Genomic DNA, 17,740 nt, shown 5'->3' with positions numbered 1-17,740 from the left:
GAATCTTTCCAGCTTTCAAATTGGGGGTCACTGACCCCATCTAAAAAAACAAATGCTCTGTAAGGCTACACATGTATTATTATTGCTACTTTTTATTACTCATCTTTATATTCAGGGCCACTCCTATTCATATTCCAGTCTATTGTTCAAATAAATGCATGGTTGCTAGGGGAATTTGGGCCTTGCTGAAATTGCAAACTGGAGAGCTGCTTAATAAAAAGCTAAATAACTCAAACACTACAAATAATAAAAAATAAAAACCAACGGCAAATTGTCTCGAAATATCACTTATCATACTAAAAAGTTACATCATACTAAATGTTAAACCAAAGGTGAACAACCACTAACCTCAGGATACCGCATAATTTGAAAACTGGAAAGCTAATGACATATTGGACATATTGACCACCACTACTTTACGCTTAATTCCAGTGGTGGCCGCAAGGTCCCAGTGTGCCGTAGCCCTAATACTTGTATGTTCCGAGATGCAGTTGTTGAACACTAAATGCATATAAGTAAATTCAACCACACTGAGGCCGTTCAAAAAGAATTTTCTAGAGTCAATCCTGATTTTCATACCCTACAGTTACACTAACTCCCCGTATGGCAGCCAAGTTTGTAGCAGTTTGTATGTGTTAGGTCCCAGTTTTCTTTATTCAGCCTATAAAGCTGCAATAATAACGTGAACATTACTATCAAGATCAACTCATACTTTGCAAGCGTAGGCGCCTCGTACTTATGCTCTCAGAGTACGTATGGAATTAACAGGTGTGCAAGGCACGTGGCAGGCGTAATAATAGATACAACACATGCTTAATCTGACAGACTATAATGAAAATACATCGCACCATTGGTTTAAGAGTAAGATTAGCAGGAGGCGCTGATGTGTGACAATTAAATAAAGCAGAACGGGTGTTAATCCATCACTCAGATGACAAGATGAGTAGCTAAAATCTTCAGCTTTGCTCTCCTAGCTTGGGGAGTCTATGTGAGTTTCTATTATAATACAAACCACTGTAGATACCGTATGTGCCTTGTGAGCCTTACCCGTAGAAAAGAATCCAGGGCTCCATTCTCCATGAATTCTGTGATAATCATAACAGGCCTGCTTTTGGTCACCACACCTTCCAGGCGAATGATATTGGGGTGATCAAACTGACCCATGATGCTTGCCTCGCTCAGGAAGTCTCGTCTCTGCTTTTCTGAGTACCCGGCCTTGAGGGTTTTGATAGCCACACTGATTTCCCTCTTGCTAGGGAGTTTCAGGCGCCCTTTGTAGACTTCCCCAAATTCTCCTGTTAGAGATGATAAGAATTCAGTAAGCACCTAAAGGTATTTAGCATGAGAACAATAAAAAAAAACAATGCTTATAAATGTACTGAAAGGTGGAACAGAGTCAATCTCGACAGAAGGATACACCACATAAAAAATAATGTACTTAAAGGATTAAAGCATAAGGATGCCAGATATCATATTCAATAACAATGTAACCAGGATGTCTAAATAAGCATTCCTGATATCACTGAAGACTCCCAGGCCTTTGGGTATCTATGGGATACTGGGAGCTATAGAGAGTTGGAAAATTGCCATCTATACATGTGTATATAAGGGACCATCATATTTATGTCTGTATATTATAAAGTCATTTTATGTGTATGCATTTTAAGGGGCGCATTATTTGGCGCAATAAGTTGAAATTGGCCCTGGAGAACTGAATATTGGAGGTATGATAGCTAGGTGGCAGCCATGGCCGAAGATGCAGAGAAACTTTTCAGCAGACCCACCAGCTCCAATCACTTCCTCAATCTTCACAAATGAGACATCAATCTCCTTGGCAAACTCTCTTACTGCTTCATTGGGGTCCTCATAAGTGAAAGGATCAATATAAATCTTCATTCCTGGGGAGCCTGAAAAAAAAAAAGCAAGACGGGTGAGCATAGGGAATGAGTTGGCAGTAAAACTGAAATTCATAAAGGATATTCTTTCTCTTTTTCTATTTACAAGTGGAAGTTGCTGTTTTGCTTCGCTTGCCAGCAGCATTCTCAGTAGACAAGTCAAGTTATCAGAGCCCCTGGTGGTCATAATGTTTGTCCTATTGCTGTTTGTGGATAATGTTCTAACCAAGCCAAGTACTTAATCGTGGATAAGTGAATTCTCTGAAAGTTCCTCCTCATAAACATGGTATATCTGAACTCTAAAAAAAAAAAACCTTGCTGAGACTGCTAAAGCTGGAAACCCATTATCCAGAAAGCTCAGAATTACGGAAAGGCATTTTCCCATGGTCTCCATTGTAATCAAATAATTCACATTTTTAGAAAAAGATTCCTTTTTACATATAGCAATGAAACAGTACTTTGTACTTGATCCCAACTAAGATATAATAAATCCTTTTTGGATGCAAAACAATCCTTTTGGGTTTAATCACTGTTTAAATAATTTCTTAGTAGACTTAATGTATGGAGACCCAAATTAATGGTGAGATCCCTTATCCGGAAAACCCGAGGTCCCATACCTGTAATCAGAAGACTATTTTGTGAATATTAACCGGCAAGGCAAGAAGTAAAGAAATGATATTGCTGTGTTACTAGATCCTATGTAGCACCCTACCCACCCACAGTGTATCTTACCTTCTATTTCACTATCATACCATTAATCGCTTAGTCTTTCAGTCAACTCAACACCCTCTCATTCCGCATCCATCTCCTAAAATCTATCTTGTATCTCTCTTTACAGAAAACCTTCTTTCTCAGCCTTTCATCACCCTCGGTGCGTATGTTTCTCCTACTTTTATCTTCAGTGTATAATGAAATCATCTTTCCATTATCCCTACAGTTACTGTATCTCTGTGTCCCCAGGTAAGAGAAACCCTGTTCCCTACTTCTCACATTGTTCTTTCTGTGCTGTCAATAACTCTCACTTTGTGTAAAAGAAATAAATTTGAAATTGAATTTAGCACATTTTTTTAAATCTATGTTTCCTGGAATCTCCTGGAGATTTTGATATCGAGCCAGGTTATTTGTGTCCTTAACAGATTCAGAAAATATTCAGAATAGATCAAAAAGGGACAGGGATACATTCCATAGGTTGGACCGTTATCCAGCTTCCCATCAGTCATTTCCAATTGGAGGCTGCTGGGTTTTGCAGTCCACTGATGAGTTCTTGCTCTAATTAAGTCACTTAAACCAGAAATGGAAGTTCAATATCAATTTTTAACTCACCAAGTCCGGGAAGAGGTGCAAGTGCAACACCCTGAGCCTTCAGCAATGGGAGCGGATTCAAGTACAATATTTATTATGTATTATGTTTTGACATAATAAATATTTTACTTATTTTATGGTTTGGTGTAAGAGTGCCTTTTTGAGTGCCTGCTCTACATTGTGTTGGCCTAATTAAATCACTGCCATGTCTTAATGACTTTTCAGTATATTTCCCTAGTCCTGGTCCCATGGCATAAAAGCCATAGAATTCCAAACCAACAAATATTTCTTATTGAATATAATGACTACCATGAAAGTCAGACTGCATCACCCTTGGCTTTTCCTTTTTAGTGACTTGCCTCGCAGCTGGCTTGTCTTTGCTTCTCTTATCACATCTTCCCCCCCTGCCTAATTTTTCAACCACAGTCTGCTTTGGGAATGTGGGGCACGGGTAGAGACTGACAGATTGGGGACAGAGAAGCACTGACTACAACCTGCAGCCTGGCTATTATTTACTGTCATAAAATACCTATTAGCAGATAAATGAAGGGAGAACTCTACCAAGAAATCAAGATTCATCACATGTGACAAGGGCCTGCGATTGGAGGCCACAGCTAACGTGAGGATAGGCAGCTGCAGCCTCTGAGTAATGGACAAGGAGACCAGGGACTCATAAGGAGTAATGCAGGGGTAGACAGAGGAGTAAGGGCAGAGGTAAACACAAGCATTAACATAAAGAAAACTGTCTTTATATGGATATGGGATTGTGTTGAATTATCAGAACCATCTATCATGCTTTCTCTCCGCCGATATACCCTACAGCCACAAAACAGCCTTTGGCCTATTCTTTATATTTTCGCTTCCAGTAAATGGAACATCCTGAAAGACATATCTATATAGAATTTAAAGTATAGAATACCATGGGGACTGAACTGACTGTGTGGAGCTGCCATTTCACTTGGTTTTAAGAAGGTCTTTTTAAATAGATCAGCAACCCTATTGGTCACAAACATGTTGCTTTTGTTCTTGTGGTCTTTGATAAATAGGCATAAAATAGGTTTATGTCAATATGCATAAACAAACAGAAACATAGGCTATATAAATAAAGTATTTGGGTAATGTATACAAGGCTTAGTGTGAATATGAGCACACAATTATAAATAATTAGGAAAGAAATATAGAATAAAATTGGTAATTATAGATGACAGCCTATTGTATTACTCAGTGTCAATACAAAGTGGTCCAATAAGAACCCAGTTGCTACAAGAGATATTTTCAACCTGGGAAAGATGCTAAAACTCCTTTATCCAGTTAAAACAATATTGATATCAGATGACAAGAGGATGGACCATGATGCAATGTTGCATGATGCCACTTGTGATGTCACTGAGAAACCAGAGCTACAAAGAGGGTACAAGGGCAATGTATGCAGAATATTCAGTCAAGCAGAGTGGTTTATTTGTAGTTCAGGGCTGTTCAGTTGGCTCTCAAAGGATTTTATATGGCCCCCAGTCTGCTCAGAGGCTCCACAGACTTTTTGAAATCATCATTTTAATTTAATCCAGCCCTCCAACATGCGTATGAGATAAAATTGGCCCACTACATGTAGGTTGGGCACCATTGTTGTAGTTGAATGAAAACCTGACTACCTGAAAGGGGCAGGAGGTAAAACACATAAGAGGGCAACATATGGAAAGTGAGGGCCAAGTGAAAGCAAAGAGAGCAGTGGAGAAAGAGGAAATGCAAAAGAAAAAATTGCAAAGATACATGGAGTAGAGTCAATCAACTGGTATGAATTGATGGGAATTGATGGAAAATAACCAAAGTAGAACCTTAGTTTGGAGCAGTTATATCCAAACCAAATATAGAAAAAGTGAGGGTGCAAAAGACGAGTATGCAACCATTTGGTTAATAAAGGCAAAGATACATGGGAAAAAAAGAGTAGAGTCAATCAGCTGGAATGAATAAGAGCTTTGTACAAGATTGATGAAGCAAATAGTGGGAAAAAGATAACTAAAAAAAGACATGCATACAAAAATATCATACAACTGTCTGAAAGCTTATATATATATACATTCTAAAATCTAAATCTTAAACATGGATAGAAAGAGGATTTAATAGCTCAAAAGGACAATGAAATATTTTAGGGTTTGGTGCCTCCTTTACCTCTGCCAGTGCTGTAGTGTTGCAGTTTGTCGCTGTAAACGGCTTCCTTGCTGTAAGTTCTTTTCCTAAAACACAAACACATTTTCATTTATATTTAGCTATAATAAGGTTCCACTTCAGTCCTGGTGCAAGATATGTTACTGGAGACAAACGCTTCCAGCTCAGAACAGCTGACAGAGAGACCAATGAAGCCTTTTTGGGAAATGGCTCATGAGAACAGATTGATTGAAAATGACAAAGATAATGAGTGTTGGGTCCATCCATTATAGATAGCGGCAACAGGGTGCAGATGGAGAAGTTCAAATGAGAGGTCAGTGAGACATACAGAAGCACTTAGGCTTTAAGAGAAATTACATCATCTTGTCATCAATCTCCAACCAATCAAAGAGTGAGATGTAATAAGCATATGCCTGATTGTGGATAGCAGCCCTTATCTCGGTTATACTGGTGTCAGAAGCAGCCTATTTAAAGCATTTAGGTTTAATGAGCCTTTTCACATTAGGAGGGCCTTAATTCTTGGCCATAAATGAGGATTGGATGGATCACTGGAAAATTGATGTCTGTGGCAATAATACATTGATAGAGATGTTCTTCTGAACTTGGTTCATATGAAGCTAAATACTATTTCTCTATATATATATTGTTTTCTTTTTGTCATTCCATCACATGGACTAGGTAGAGGTTAAGCAATAAGAAGAAGGCTTTCTGCCTCTCTCAATCTAGGAAGACAATTTAGCACCTAACTGCACAAGTGCTTACTTTTTGTTTTGTAAAGTCCATTAGTTTCCCTGGGGGGGACCTGAATGTGAACTGTCAAAACTGACAGCTGCAAAAATGTCAAATGGCTCATATAGACTGTAAAGTGTTTTTTTATTGAGTGGCACCTAATGAAACTTGCCTGCTACAAGCAGATCAAACAATGTGCCAAAGGAGGAAATATTCTTAAAAATTAAAGAAAAAGATGATCTAATCTATTTTTATGACGGATGATATCTATCATCCACATCTATCCATAGATATCATCCATCATAAAAATAGATAGCCTAAGTTGTAATTAATTGGGAAATACAAGGTAATCTTTTTCTCTAGTTTTTAAGAATGTACATACACTGACGTTGTCAGACCCTTGTATAACCCTCCTCTGCTTAAGTTCATTGCAGTTAGATCTACATCCAATTTAGAAAAGGAGGAAACATGTCGCCTCATGGAGACATACAAATGGTGTCTCTCTAGGAGGCTTTTAGAATTCTAAGATCTGTGTCACATCTCTAAAAAAGTCATGGCACAGGTCAAACGCCCAATAGTGGAGAGCACTCCACACTATTTTCTTTTAGAAATTTTTAGATGATGTGCAAGGGTTGAATGCAAATGTGAATTATAATGCGCCGCACTGGAAATGGTACAATTGGATTTTGTCTTCCTTAAATAGAAGCTTCCCGTATTTGCAGTGAGGAATAGTTGTAGAAGTAGATAAAAATGTTTTATTTATTTTTTTGCACAGTATGTGAATTCTTGGAGATCTCAGCCCTAAGAAACATGGTAGCAATAATAATGAAGGGTAAAAACTCTAAGGAAGCAGCTATACAGCAATGTTATGCAGGGAAGCCCTCTCTAACTAATGTATAACAAATAAAGCCTTATAATCTATTCTGTACTTATTTAGCAGAAAAATGAATCGAAGAATGGTAAGACTGATGTACTTACCTGCTGCAAACTATGGAGATGGCCACCAGAGACACAATGAAGACCACTCCTGCAGCAGCTGAGCCTGCGATGAGAGGAAGTTGCTCCCTCAGCTCTGACTTGTAATCCTCTAAAATCATGAAATATCACAGGGTTGGAAAAGTGTACAGTACAGAGCCTCCAATATCAAGTACAACTGTATTATAGCAATGCATCGACTCATCCTTTTGGGTCCAGAAGCACACAAAGTAAAAACTATATCACATAATAAAGGGGTGAGACTGAAGGAGAATTCCCCAGAAGGAAAAGCTTCTTTAAAGGGCATGTAAAGTCTAAAATAGTATATGGCTAGAAATGCTGTATTTTGTATACTAAACATAAACATGAACTTACTGCACCACAAACCTAATCAAACAAATAATTTATGCTTTCAAAGTGGGCTACAGGGGGTCACCATCTTGTAACTTTGTTAAACATCTTTGCAAGACTAAGACTGTGCACATGCTCAGTGTGGTCTGGGCTGCTTAGGGATCGTCATAAACAAAGCTGCTTGAGTTCTGCATGGCTGGGAAGTAAGGCGGGGGCTCCCCCTGCTGTTCATAAGTATGATTGTTTCCCTGCTCAGCAGTTAGGGACCGTCTGACAATTCCTATCCACAGCAGTAAATGAAGGGAGAATTTCACTGCATACAGTCAGGTTTCTTATAAAAACGGTACACATTTTTTAATTAAAGTATATTGGAGATAGGTTTTTTTTCATTAAAGAAAGTAAAAATGGGGTTTTATTTTTTCGCCTTTACATGCCCTTTAATGTATGGACAGTCAGGTTATGGAATTCTCAATCAAGAGAGGAGGTAATAAGTGAACTTTGACGAGGTTTAAAAAAAAAAAAAGAAGTATGGATATCTTTGTGGTGGAGGAAGCCATATATACAGTAATTTGAATGTACTAGTACTCGGCAGTAATTGATCCGGAGAATACAGCAACGCCCTAATAGGGACTTTTTCCTACTTGAAGTTGGGGGTTTTGCTCAAACATCTCTTAAGCGATTGATAATATATTTTGAAGGCTTGAACTCAGTGGAGTTGCCTTTTTTTCACCCCAACTTACCATGTTACTTTGATATATTCACACAGATATGCATATAGATATTGGCAAAAAAAGTAATGGCCTTCAACACAGATCAATTTTAGCTTTTACTCTCTGAATGATGTGAAAAGTTGAGGGGTGGGAGAAGGGGCACTTATATGCCCCCCCCTGCATACTGCTGCTGAATGCAGGGAGTTCTGTACTCATGGGGCAAATGCAAAGACAAAAAAAAACATGGCGGTTTGTATCTGTTTTTAGCACTTTGCACCCTGTCCTGCACTTTCCAAATGAATCCTAGTATAGTAAATAGGATATAAGAGCACTCCTGTACATAAAAGATGAGAAATTAAAATTAAGAATGACAATGCAATACACAATAGTTTTGTGGTTGCTAGAGACAATGACCCCTGACAACCAGACAGCTTTTCAGAAAAAAGAACCCCAAACAAAATGAAAAATTAAGATAAATTAAAAAGTTGCTTAGGATTGGTCCAAATGTAACATCTAAAAATAATGTACCCTTTAAGAATAATAAACATTGATATTGCACTTCAGAAATACTACTACCATATCAATATGAAGGGTTTTTTTTTAAACGCTAAATTGTATTAGGGATTATTGGGTTTACTGGGAGCATTATATTCCTGATTACACTTTGACCAATTGATTTACTGCCAATTGAATTTAGTCCTGACCTCTCTGGCAGCTAAAGGGTAAAGAACACAGCTCTGTGTAAGGTACGCTCCTAAATGCAGGTCCTGCAGAGAAATAATAAAACACTTCAATCATCCAGTGTGGGGCCAGAGCAAGGTTTGATCTGGGGAAGATTGTTTTTTTTTTTAATTTCTTTTTTGGGAGCATTTAAGTCTGGAAAAATGATTACTTCACAAGTGGCAGTTCAAGGACAAAGAGCAAGAACAAGCAACAGCGCTGAGGCAAAAATGTGGGAGACATGGGATAAAAGCACCATGTTTTGCACCATAAAGTGAACACTGTTATACTGAGGAGCTGGGTGCCTCACCCATATGGTATATAGACCTTATACTGACAGCCAAGAAAAATACTGCAGTCACAAACATATTGGCATATGCAATCATCTGTAGATAGAGTTAGTTTGAGCCCCATGAATGCCCATGTTATTCACACTGTCTGCCAACTGTCATATACTAGATTGTTTCAAAGTAGAGCCACAGTGCCGTAACTAGAGGGGGACGGGCCCTGGTGCGTGACGCGCAGCCGGGCCCCCCCCCTCCGTACACGATGGATTTCACTGGCGAGTCGGCTGCCGGGGGGCCCTGAGGGGGTGCGGGCCCTGGTCCGCTCGCACCCCCTGTTCCCCCGGTAGTTCCGCCACTGTAGAGCCATATTCATTCCGGTGTGAACAGCCATGTAGCTTGGCTCTATCTGCAAGTAACTGTGCCTTGTCCCACAATCCTCTTTGCTTTACTGAATGAGGTGCAGCGTAAATGGTGCCCAGACACAATGGATATAAAAATCATGTACCAGAATTTTACACCAAACTAGTAAATGTACACACACGATTTAGATTTCTAAAGTGGAATTCAAAAATACAGTGCAATGTGCAAAGTGCAATTTTTGGACTCACATCACTGTTTGTTTTACCCATGATCTGCTTTTCCCCCAGAATTCAAGGATAATTGTAGTCACTCACAACTGCATTTACAATTTTTCATGAATCAGATTTCTAACATTATCAGGGGCAGGATTGCGCTACTTCCGCTGTCATCATGTATCATTAATGTGTGATTCTTTTGGTGCAAGATTGGTGTGCCTATTGATTCAACTTGCTGTGAAACCCTGCAATAACTACCATGTTAGGGTGGTAGCAGAAGTAAGATTAGTCACCCAGCGACAAATCTCCTCTACTGCGGGCAACTAATCTCACTGCACTGCCTTCCTGCCGGCAAGAATATGACTCACCGGCGGGATCGCTTCGGATTTCTGAAGTCGCCCGAAGTTGCCTCGTAGGCAATGGCCGACTAATCTCCCTGTCTGCCACCATCCTTAAAGGGATACTGTCATGGAAAAACATGTTTTTTCCAAAACACATGAGTTAATAGTCCTGCTCCAGCAGAATTCTGCTCTGAAATCCATTTCTCAAAAGAGCAAACAGATTTTTTTATATTCAATTTTGAAATCTGACATGGGGGCTAGACATTTTGTCAGTTTCCCAGCTGCCCCAGTCATGTGCCTTGTGCCTGCACTTTAGGATGGAACTACTTTCTGGCAGGCTGTTATTTCTCCTACTTAATGTAACTGAATCAGTCTCGGTGGGACTTGGCTTTTACTATTAAGTGCTGTTCTTAAGCTGACCATAGATGTTGAGATTTTTAAAAGATCTGATCCTCATCGTGAGACCACGATTTTCTCGGAACCATTGTATGATCGTACGAATTGACCATCAACTAAAAAGACCAATTTGCCAGGAAAACAAAGGGGAGCTGCCTGCTTGGCCCTGCAAACATAGATAGATTGCACTGGGACCGATAAAGATTTTTTGACCTGGCCAATCAATTTCCTGACAGATGTTGGCCAAAAAATCATAAGATGTACGATCGTTCGAATCCCACTAACCACACGATAATTTCGAAGGATTGGTCAGACTTCCCTAACATCTGTCGTTCAGGCAAGAAGAATCATCGCGTCTATGGGGAGCATTACATCTACCAGGCAGCTCTTATCTTGTGTTAGGGAGCTGTTATCTCGTTACCTTCCCATTGTTCTGTTAGGCTGCTGGGGGGGGGAGGGGGTTGATATCACTCCAACTTGCAGTACAGCAGTAAAGAGTGATTGAAGTTTATCAGAGCACAAATCACATGACTGGGGGCAGCTGGGAAATTGACAATATGTCTAGCCCCATGTCAGATTTCAAAATTGAATATAAAAAAATCTGTTTGCTCTTTTGAAAATTGTATTTCAGTGCAGAATTCTGCTGGAGCAGCACTATTAACTGATGCGTTTTGAAAAAAACATGTTTTCCCATGACAATATCCCTTTAAGAGGGGCAGTAGCTCTAGGGTAAATAGTGTGCAACTAGGAGCGTTTGCACACAAATAAGCAGATGAGACAGGATGGACATCATGGCATTTAGTGCAACTATACAAGTTTGATTGAATGCAAGTACCTTTAGGCTAAGGCCACACAGGGGCTGAAATCAGCTAGCAGTACTGTGGGCAGTACCCTACTCTCTTTTCCACATTTAGAAAAACAGACTTCAGCTCTAAATGCAGAGATTCTCAGGTTCTTTGCCAAATCCACCAAGTCTGTTAGTGACAAAGCCAATACAACCCTTCTGTTTGTGGAAAAGAGAGGAGACTACTGCCCATGATAGGTCTGAAATCAGCCAGCATATTTCAGCTAGCCGATTTGGACCCTGTGTGGACCTAGCCTTAAGGTGGCCATACATGGATAGATCCGCTCGTTTGGCGATGTCGCCAAACGAGCGAATTTCCCTCCGATATGCCCACCTTGAGGTGGGCAATATCGGGCTGATCCGATCGTGGGCCCTAGGGCCCCACGATCGGATCCTAGCGTTCGCAAACGGGCGGTCGGATCGCGGGACCGCATCAACGAACAGATGCGGCCGCGATCCGACGGGATTTTTAACCCCATCCGATCGAGATCTGGCCGACTTTCGGCCAGATCTCGATCGGGGAAGCCCGATACACGGGCCAATAAGCTGCCGACTCGGTCTGTCGGCAGCTTTTATCGGCCCGTGTATGGCCACCTTTAGTGAATGGTGTCAAGCCCATTCATAAAGGGCCTGGGGGGCTTGAAACACTGCCCTCTGTACATATGGAGTTGCAAATTATTGGAGTGCTACTGGGCTGTTCTATATAATCGTAGCATTTCTTTCCAAATGCGGCTGTGCTTGTAAGTGATCCTTGTAATGATATGAAAGCATTTGGTAGTAATGTGTGTACTGATACATAAATATTCTACTTACTCCTGGACTGCTCATAGCAATGACTAAGCTGATGGGTCATTAGTGACTAGATCCAAAGAATATGTCTTCCCTCATATGTTCTGTCACGATGTAGAAGATGTTTCCCTATCCAGCTGCAGATGTTACAACAACAACAACAAATGAGTTCATTTAACAGAAACTTTGCGGCTGATGTTCCTTTCCCTGGCCCACCTGTGCTCAGACGAGGATATGTTAATCATGGACTGTTCATTTTCTCTATGGTCGGAAGCTGTGAATTTCGCCGTTAATTATTGGCTGCTGACAGCTGCTAACAATGGAGATGGCTATCACACTTTAGCAAGTGCTGAGAAATCGCTTTAGTTCAATTGAAAACTCTTCCATCCATATGTCATTCTGTGAGATGTAAAGCTTTTAATAAGTTCCAGGACCGATGCTAGAGATTTCCGCCAAGAGATTTTTCTTACAGGTTGAAATATGTCGGCCTGAGGCTTTGTTTACAATAGTAACTGAGCAAATGAGATTTTCTTGGAAGATAATTGTGGGCGCTTTTTGCGTTTTGCTCATGTGCAAGCTACAAGCTTAAAAGGATATGATTAAAAAAGCATTGCAACCTTTCCAGATTTCGATTACATGCAATTTTAAAGGAGAAGGAAAGCTACTGAAGCAGTTTATTGCCAATAGATTAGCCACACTAGTGCAAGCTATAACACTATATTTATTCTGCAGAATGCTTTTGAATACCTGAGTAAAGAGCTCTAGAAACTCTCTCTGTTTGTTTAGGATAGCAGCTGCCATATTAGCTTGGTGTGTCAAGTCTCTCCCTGCTCACTCATAGCTCTAGGCTCAGGCCCGGATTTGTGGAAAGGCCACCTAGGCCCGGGCCTAGGGTGGCAGGACTTTAGGGGGGCGGCATGCTGCCCAACCACACCCACATTAGTTCAAAAACACAGGGGATGCGCTGGATATACAATCTTTTTTAAATTTCCTGTGCCCCAATCCCCATTGCTCCAGTCCAAAATAATGAAAATATGCATGAATAAAGGGGAGGGGACAGGGGCGACAAACAGCAGTGGGCCTAGGTGTGCCCACTTTGAAAATCCGGCCCTGTCTGGGCTCAGATTACAGCAGGTAGTAGAGGAGGGAGGATGGAGGGAAAAGGGAGGGGCAGATGGAGACAGGAGCAAACTGAGCATGCTCAAGCCCAAGCCCTGAAGGTTTAAGCTGAAAACAGGAAGTCTGATATAGAATCCCAGGTGTACACAATAGAAGGAAAGAAATACTGTGTTTCTTTTGACAGAGGACTTAGAGCAGCATTACTTGGGTTTTACTGGTGTAAAGCTTACTTATTTTACCCTTTCCTTCTCCTTTAAAAGTGGCCATATATGGGCAGATTTAAGATGGGTGAGCTGGCATGTACGGACCCTCCTCGACAGATAGATGGTTGAAAATTGGGAAGATTAGGTTTCATAGGTCATCTGAGCCAAGTGACCAGATCTGCCTAATTTCAGCCAGTACATTGGTTAAATATATGTGTTTGGTGATCTTGGCCTATGACGGTATTTTCAAGTGTATGGCCATGTAAAATGAGGTCTGCAATGGGCTTAATAATACACCATAAAATTTGAATGTTTTATATACCCGCCAACAGTTCCCATTACTCTGGTACACTTATAGTACAAAAATGTTTAGTGCCAATGCTAGTTTAAAGTATCAAGTCAGATTCATGTAGAGGCCTAGGAGGGGTAAAGTAGGAGTGCATTTGCCCTGTGCCCCCAACATCAGAATGGCACCTTGCAGAGAAAAAAAAGTGCATATTATATTATTTTAATAGTAACATAGTAAGTTAGGTTGAAAAAAGACACACATCCATCAAGTTCAACTTTTGAACTCTACTTTAACCTGCCTAACTGCCAGTTGATCCAGAGGAAGGCAAAAAACCCATCTGAAGCCTCTCCAAATTCCTTCCTGACTCCAAAATGGCAATCGGACCAGTCCCTGGATCAACTTGGACTATGAGCTATCTTCCATAACCCTGTATTCCCTCACTTGCTAAACACCATCCAACCCCTTCTTAAAGCTATCTAATGTATCAGCCTGTACCACTGATTCAGGGAGAGAATTCCACATCTTCACAGCTCTCACTGTAAAAAACCCCTTCCGAATAAACATGAAGTGCTATACATCTCTTTACTGCACTGGCTTTGGCTCTCTTGGACTTTGTGTGTGTGTGTGTGTGTTTCCTACAGGGTTCCACTTTCATTCTTATTGTAATTTTAACTCTATACGTGGCTGAGGTTAACATGAGTTATACCCTGGGCATTTCAACCAATGCCTCAGGCCCTATACTTAAGCTAGCCATACAATTCAAGATCTTTCCCCAATATGCCCACCTTGAGATGGAGCCCAACAATCTCATCATAACGAAGGAGATACAGGAGGGCAGAGCAAGGACCACATAAATGAGTTGATGTGGTCCTCACTTAACCAGGATTTTTAAACCTGTATCTGGCCAGTTTTCACTCAAATGTCAGTCAGGACAGTGCAACGGGGCCCCCATAAAGGGGGTAGGTTTTATAGGCCCATGTATGGCCACAATTACACTATAAATCAATGATCCCCAACCAGTAGCTCACGAGCAACATGTTGCTCACCAACCCATTGGATGTTGCTCCCAGTAGCCTCAAAGCAGGTGCTTATGTTTTTATTCCTGGCTTGGAGGCAAGTTTTGGTTGAATAAAAACCAGGTGTAATGCCACATAGAACCTCCTGTAGGCTGTCAGTCCACATAGGGGCTACCAAATAGCCAATCACTGCCCTTATTTGGCATCCCCATGGACTTTTTCATGCTTGTGCTGCTCTCCAACTCTTTTTTACATTTAAATGTGGCTCATGATTAAAAAAGGTAGGGGACCCCTTCCTGCTATAAATCCTCCCTGCTCTTTTCCAACCCAACTTCTGACAGTGGACACGTATTGCTGTTGCTATTAATATATTCACATACTGGAATAAATAAATTATGCCTGACTCCATGACATATTTAGTAACCAGAGCTTCCCAAAAATGAATGAAAAAGAATTTCATTACACCCTAAACATTTGTTAACTCTTTAATCCATAAATTGCTCACTTACCCGCCGTTAGTGTCTGAAAGCACATTTTGCTGCTAAATTTTCCATAGCCGGCCACTGTGCGTGCTCGGACCTGCACCACATAAACCACACCCGGCCTCAGGCCTTCTATACTAGCTGTGTTGGTTTGGCTTCTGGCTAGAGAAGAGTTAAATTCATGATGATCCTGATAATAACAAAGAGAAGAACAATGAACATGTCTTACCTGTAGTAACATGTGAAAGTCTGCAAAAACTGAAAAAACGTAATTCTAAATAACGTTCATCTTCAACTTTAAAGCAGGCAGAAAATAACAGAGCACTAATGGGATCAGTATTCATTTGCATTTAATCTATTGGCAACCTACATGCTCATAATCAGTCAGTCACTTATTTTTTATCCACTTATTTATATTGGAATGCGCAGATAATGTTTATCAATAGGACGTCAGACAAATATCGACCCAGGAGGTAACTGAATGCTGATAATCTGACGCAAGACCATATGTATCGACTGTTGTGTTGCAATGCTTTGAATTTACATTCTGAGCGAAAGGAAATCAAGAAGGTCATGGGGATAGAGAAAAAGGCGTCTCATTTAAGGCTGTAATTTAAATTAAGAACGTAAATAACGGATGGGATCTGAAAAATGGATCTGGAGATAATGGCATAATTATTGGCCTAGGTGGCCCTGGTGTTTTTGACTTCAAAAAACCTAATGAAGTGAGAAGTAACAAAAGAAAAATGTATTTTCTTTTACTCATAAGAAGATCATAGGGGTCAAGTACAGAGACCTTAGACATGTGAAAGAGCATTAGGGGCCATGAAACCTTGTATTCCTCTTTAAAGGGATACTGTCATGGGAAAAAAAAAAAATTCTAAATGAATCTGTTAATAGTGCTGCTCCAGCAGAATTCTGCACTGAATCCATTTCTCAAAAGAGCAAACAGATTTTTTTTATATTCAATTTTGAAATCTGACATGGGGCTAGACATTTTGTCAATTTCCCAGCTGCCCCTGGTCATGTGACTTGTGCCTGCACTTTAGGAGAGAAATGCTTTCCGGCAGGCTGCTGTTTTTGCTTCTCAATGTAACTGAATGTGTCTCAGTGGGACCTGGATTTTACTATTGAGTGTTGTTCTTAGATCTATCAGGCAGCTGTTATCTTGTGTTAGGGAGCTGCTATCTGGTTACCTTCCCATTGTTCTTTTGTTTGGCTGCTGGGGGGGAAAAGGGAGAGGGTGATATCACTCCAACTTGCAGTACAGCAGTAAAGAGTGATTGAAGTTTATCAGAGCACAAGTCACATGACTTGGGGCAGCTGGGAAATTGACAAAATGTCTAGCCCCATGACAGATTTCAAAATTGAATATAAAAAAATCTGTTTGCTCTTTTGAGAAATGGATTTCAGTGCAGAATTCTGCTGGAGCGGCACTATTAAGTAATTCATTTTGAAAAAAAAATTTTTTCCCATGACAGTATCCCTTTAAATACAGATTAGAAGGTTTTTTGGCCTTTTTGCCTCATATTAGCATTATTTTACCCATTGTCAAGTGATCCAATCTGAGTGAGACCCTTTATTATTAATGTTAGAGCTATTGAATCACTTGACTGTGGGTAAAATAATGCTAATATGATGCTAATAATCAGAACCATTAGTACAGACTACAGAATCAGGACTAGAGTCTTTATGAATATAGCAGGGCTGATGGTTAATAGAAGACAGACAGAATAGATAATAGATGTCAATGATACCAAAGGGGAGTTATTTTTGATAGTGTACAAATGATATTATTAGCAATAGTCATTAATATCGGCGATAATACAGCTGCTGATCGGAATACTCGCTAATTAAGCTGCTGTTCATCTCTCCTTAAACAGCAATTTGCAGGGAGAAGTCAAAAGAAGCTGCTACATAAACACATAAATATTCACCTAGAGTAGCGCTAATAAAAAAAGCATCAAGTTCCAGGCAGCATTAGCAAGATTTATTTTTTGGTTTATTAGCCGTAAAATATGCTCTTAGTTTTGCTTTTCTGATGAATGTGCAGGCAGCCATGATGCTTACTGCAGTTTGTTCAGATTTCTGTAGAGAGAATTGAAGAAGCTAATTTAAAGGGCCACCATAATGTCATATTTTATTATATATTGGTTTACTGGGAATATTACAAGATTAAAACTATTTTTAGCATTGTTCTCTCTCACTTACAGTATATGGAGTTGTTGCTGACTCAATGTGCAGTTTCAGCTTTATTTAAGCCTCCATTATTCAACTGCTGTCAGGCAACAACTCTTCTTATCGCCTTCCATAGCTTTCCTATAGTGACTCTTACTCCATATTGGTGCATTTAACTCTAAGCTACCTGCCTTACCTTTTCATAGTATCGAATCTCATAATCCAAGATGATCCCATTGGGTTGCTCTGGCTGAGGCCAAGATAATGTGATGCTTTTCATGGTGGCCTTGACTTGGTGCATTATGGGAACAGAAGAAGGAGCTGTAGAGACAAGATGCAAATAAATGAACTATGAATTGATGTATCTCCAACGCAG

At 40.2% G+C, this 17,740-nt stretch overlaps 1 protein-coding gene across 1 annotated transcript in view; it reads right to left on the bottom strand.

Moving 5' to 3' along the window:
* Positions 1-17,740, bottom strand: part of LOC108718198 (ephrin type-B receptor 1-B-like) — a 160,274-nt gene that overhangs the window by 11,229 nt on the left and 131,305 nt on the right. The window contains exons 6-11 of the mRNA XM_018265884.2: positions 17,561-17,685; positions 15,214-15,376; positions 7,068-7,176; positions 5,364-5,428; positions 1,785-1,907; positions 1,048-1,295 (exon numbers count right to left, since the gene is read on the bottom strand). Coding sequence (XP_018121373.1) covers positions 1,048-1,295; positions 1,785-1,907; positions 5,364-5,428; positions 7,068-7,176; positions 15,214-15,376; positions 17,561-17,685 — 833 coding nt within the window. The remainder of the gene's footprint in view (positions 1-1,047; positions 1,296-1,784; positions 1,908-5,363; positions 5,429-7,067; positions 7,177-15,213; positions 15,377-17,560; positions 17,686-17,740) is intronic.

This window comes from Xenopus laevis, chromosome 5S (genome assembly GCF_017654675.1).
Source record: "Xenopus laevis strain J_2021 chromosome 5S, Xenopus_laevis_v10.1, whole genome shotgun sequence".
NCBI lineage: Eukaryota > Metazoa > Chordata > Amphibia > Anura > Pipidae > Xenopus > Xenopus laevis.
This window is presented reverse-complemented; position numbering and strand designations above follow the sequence as displayed.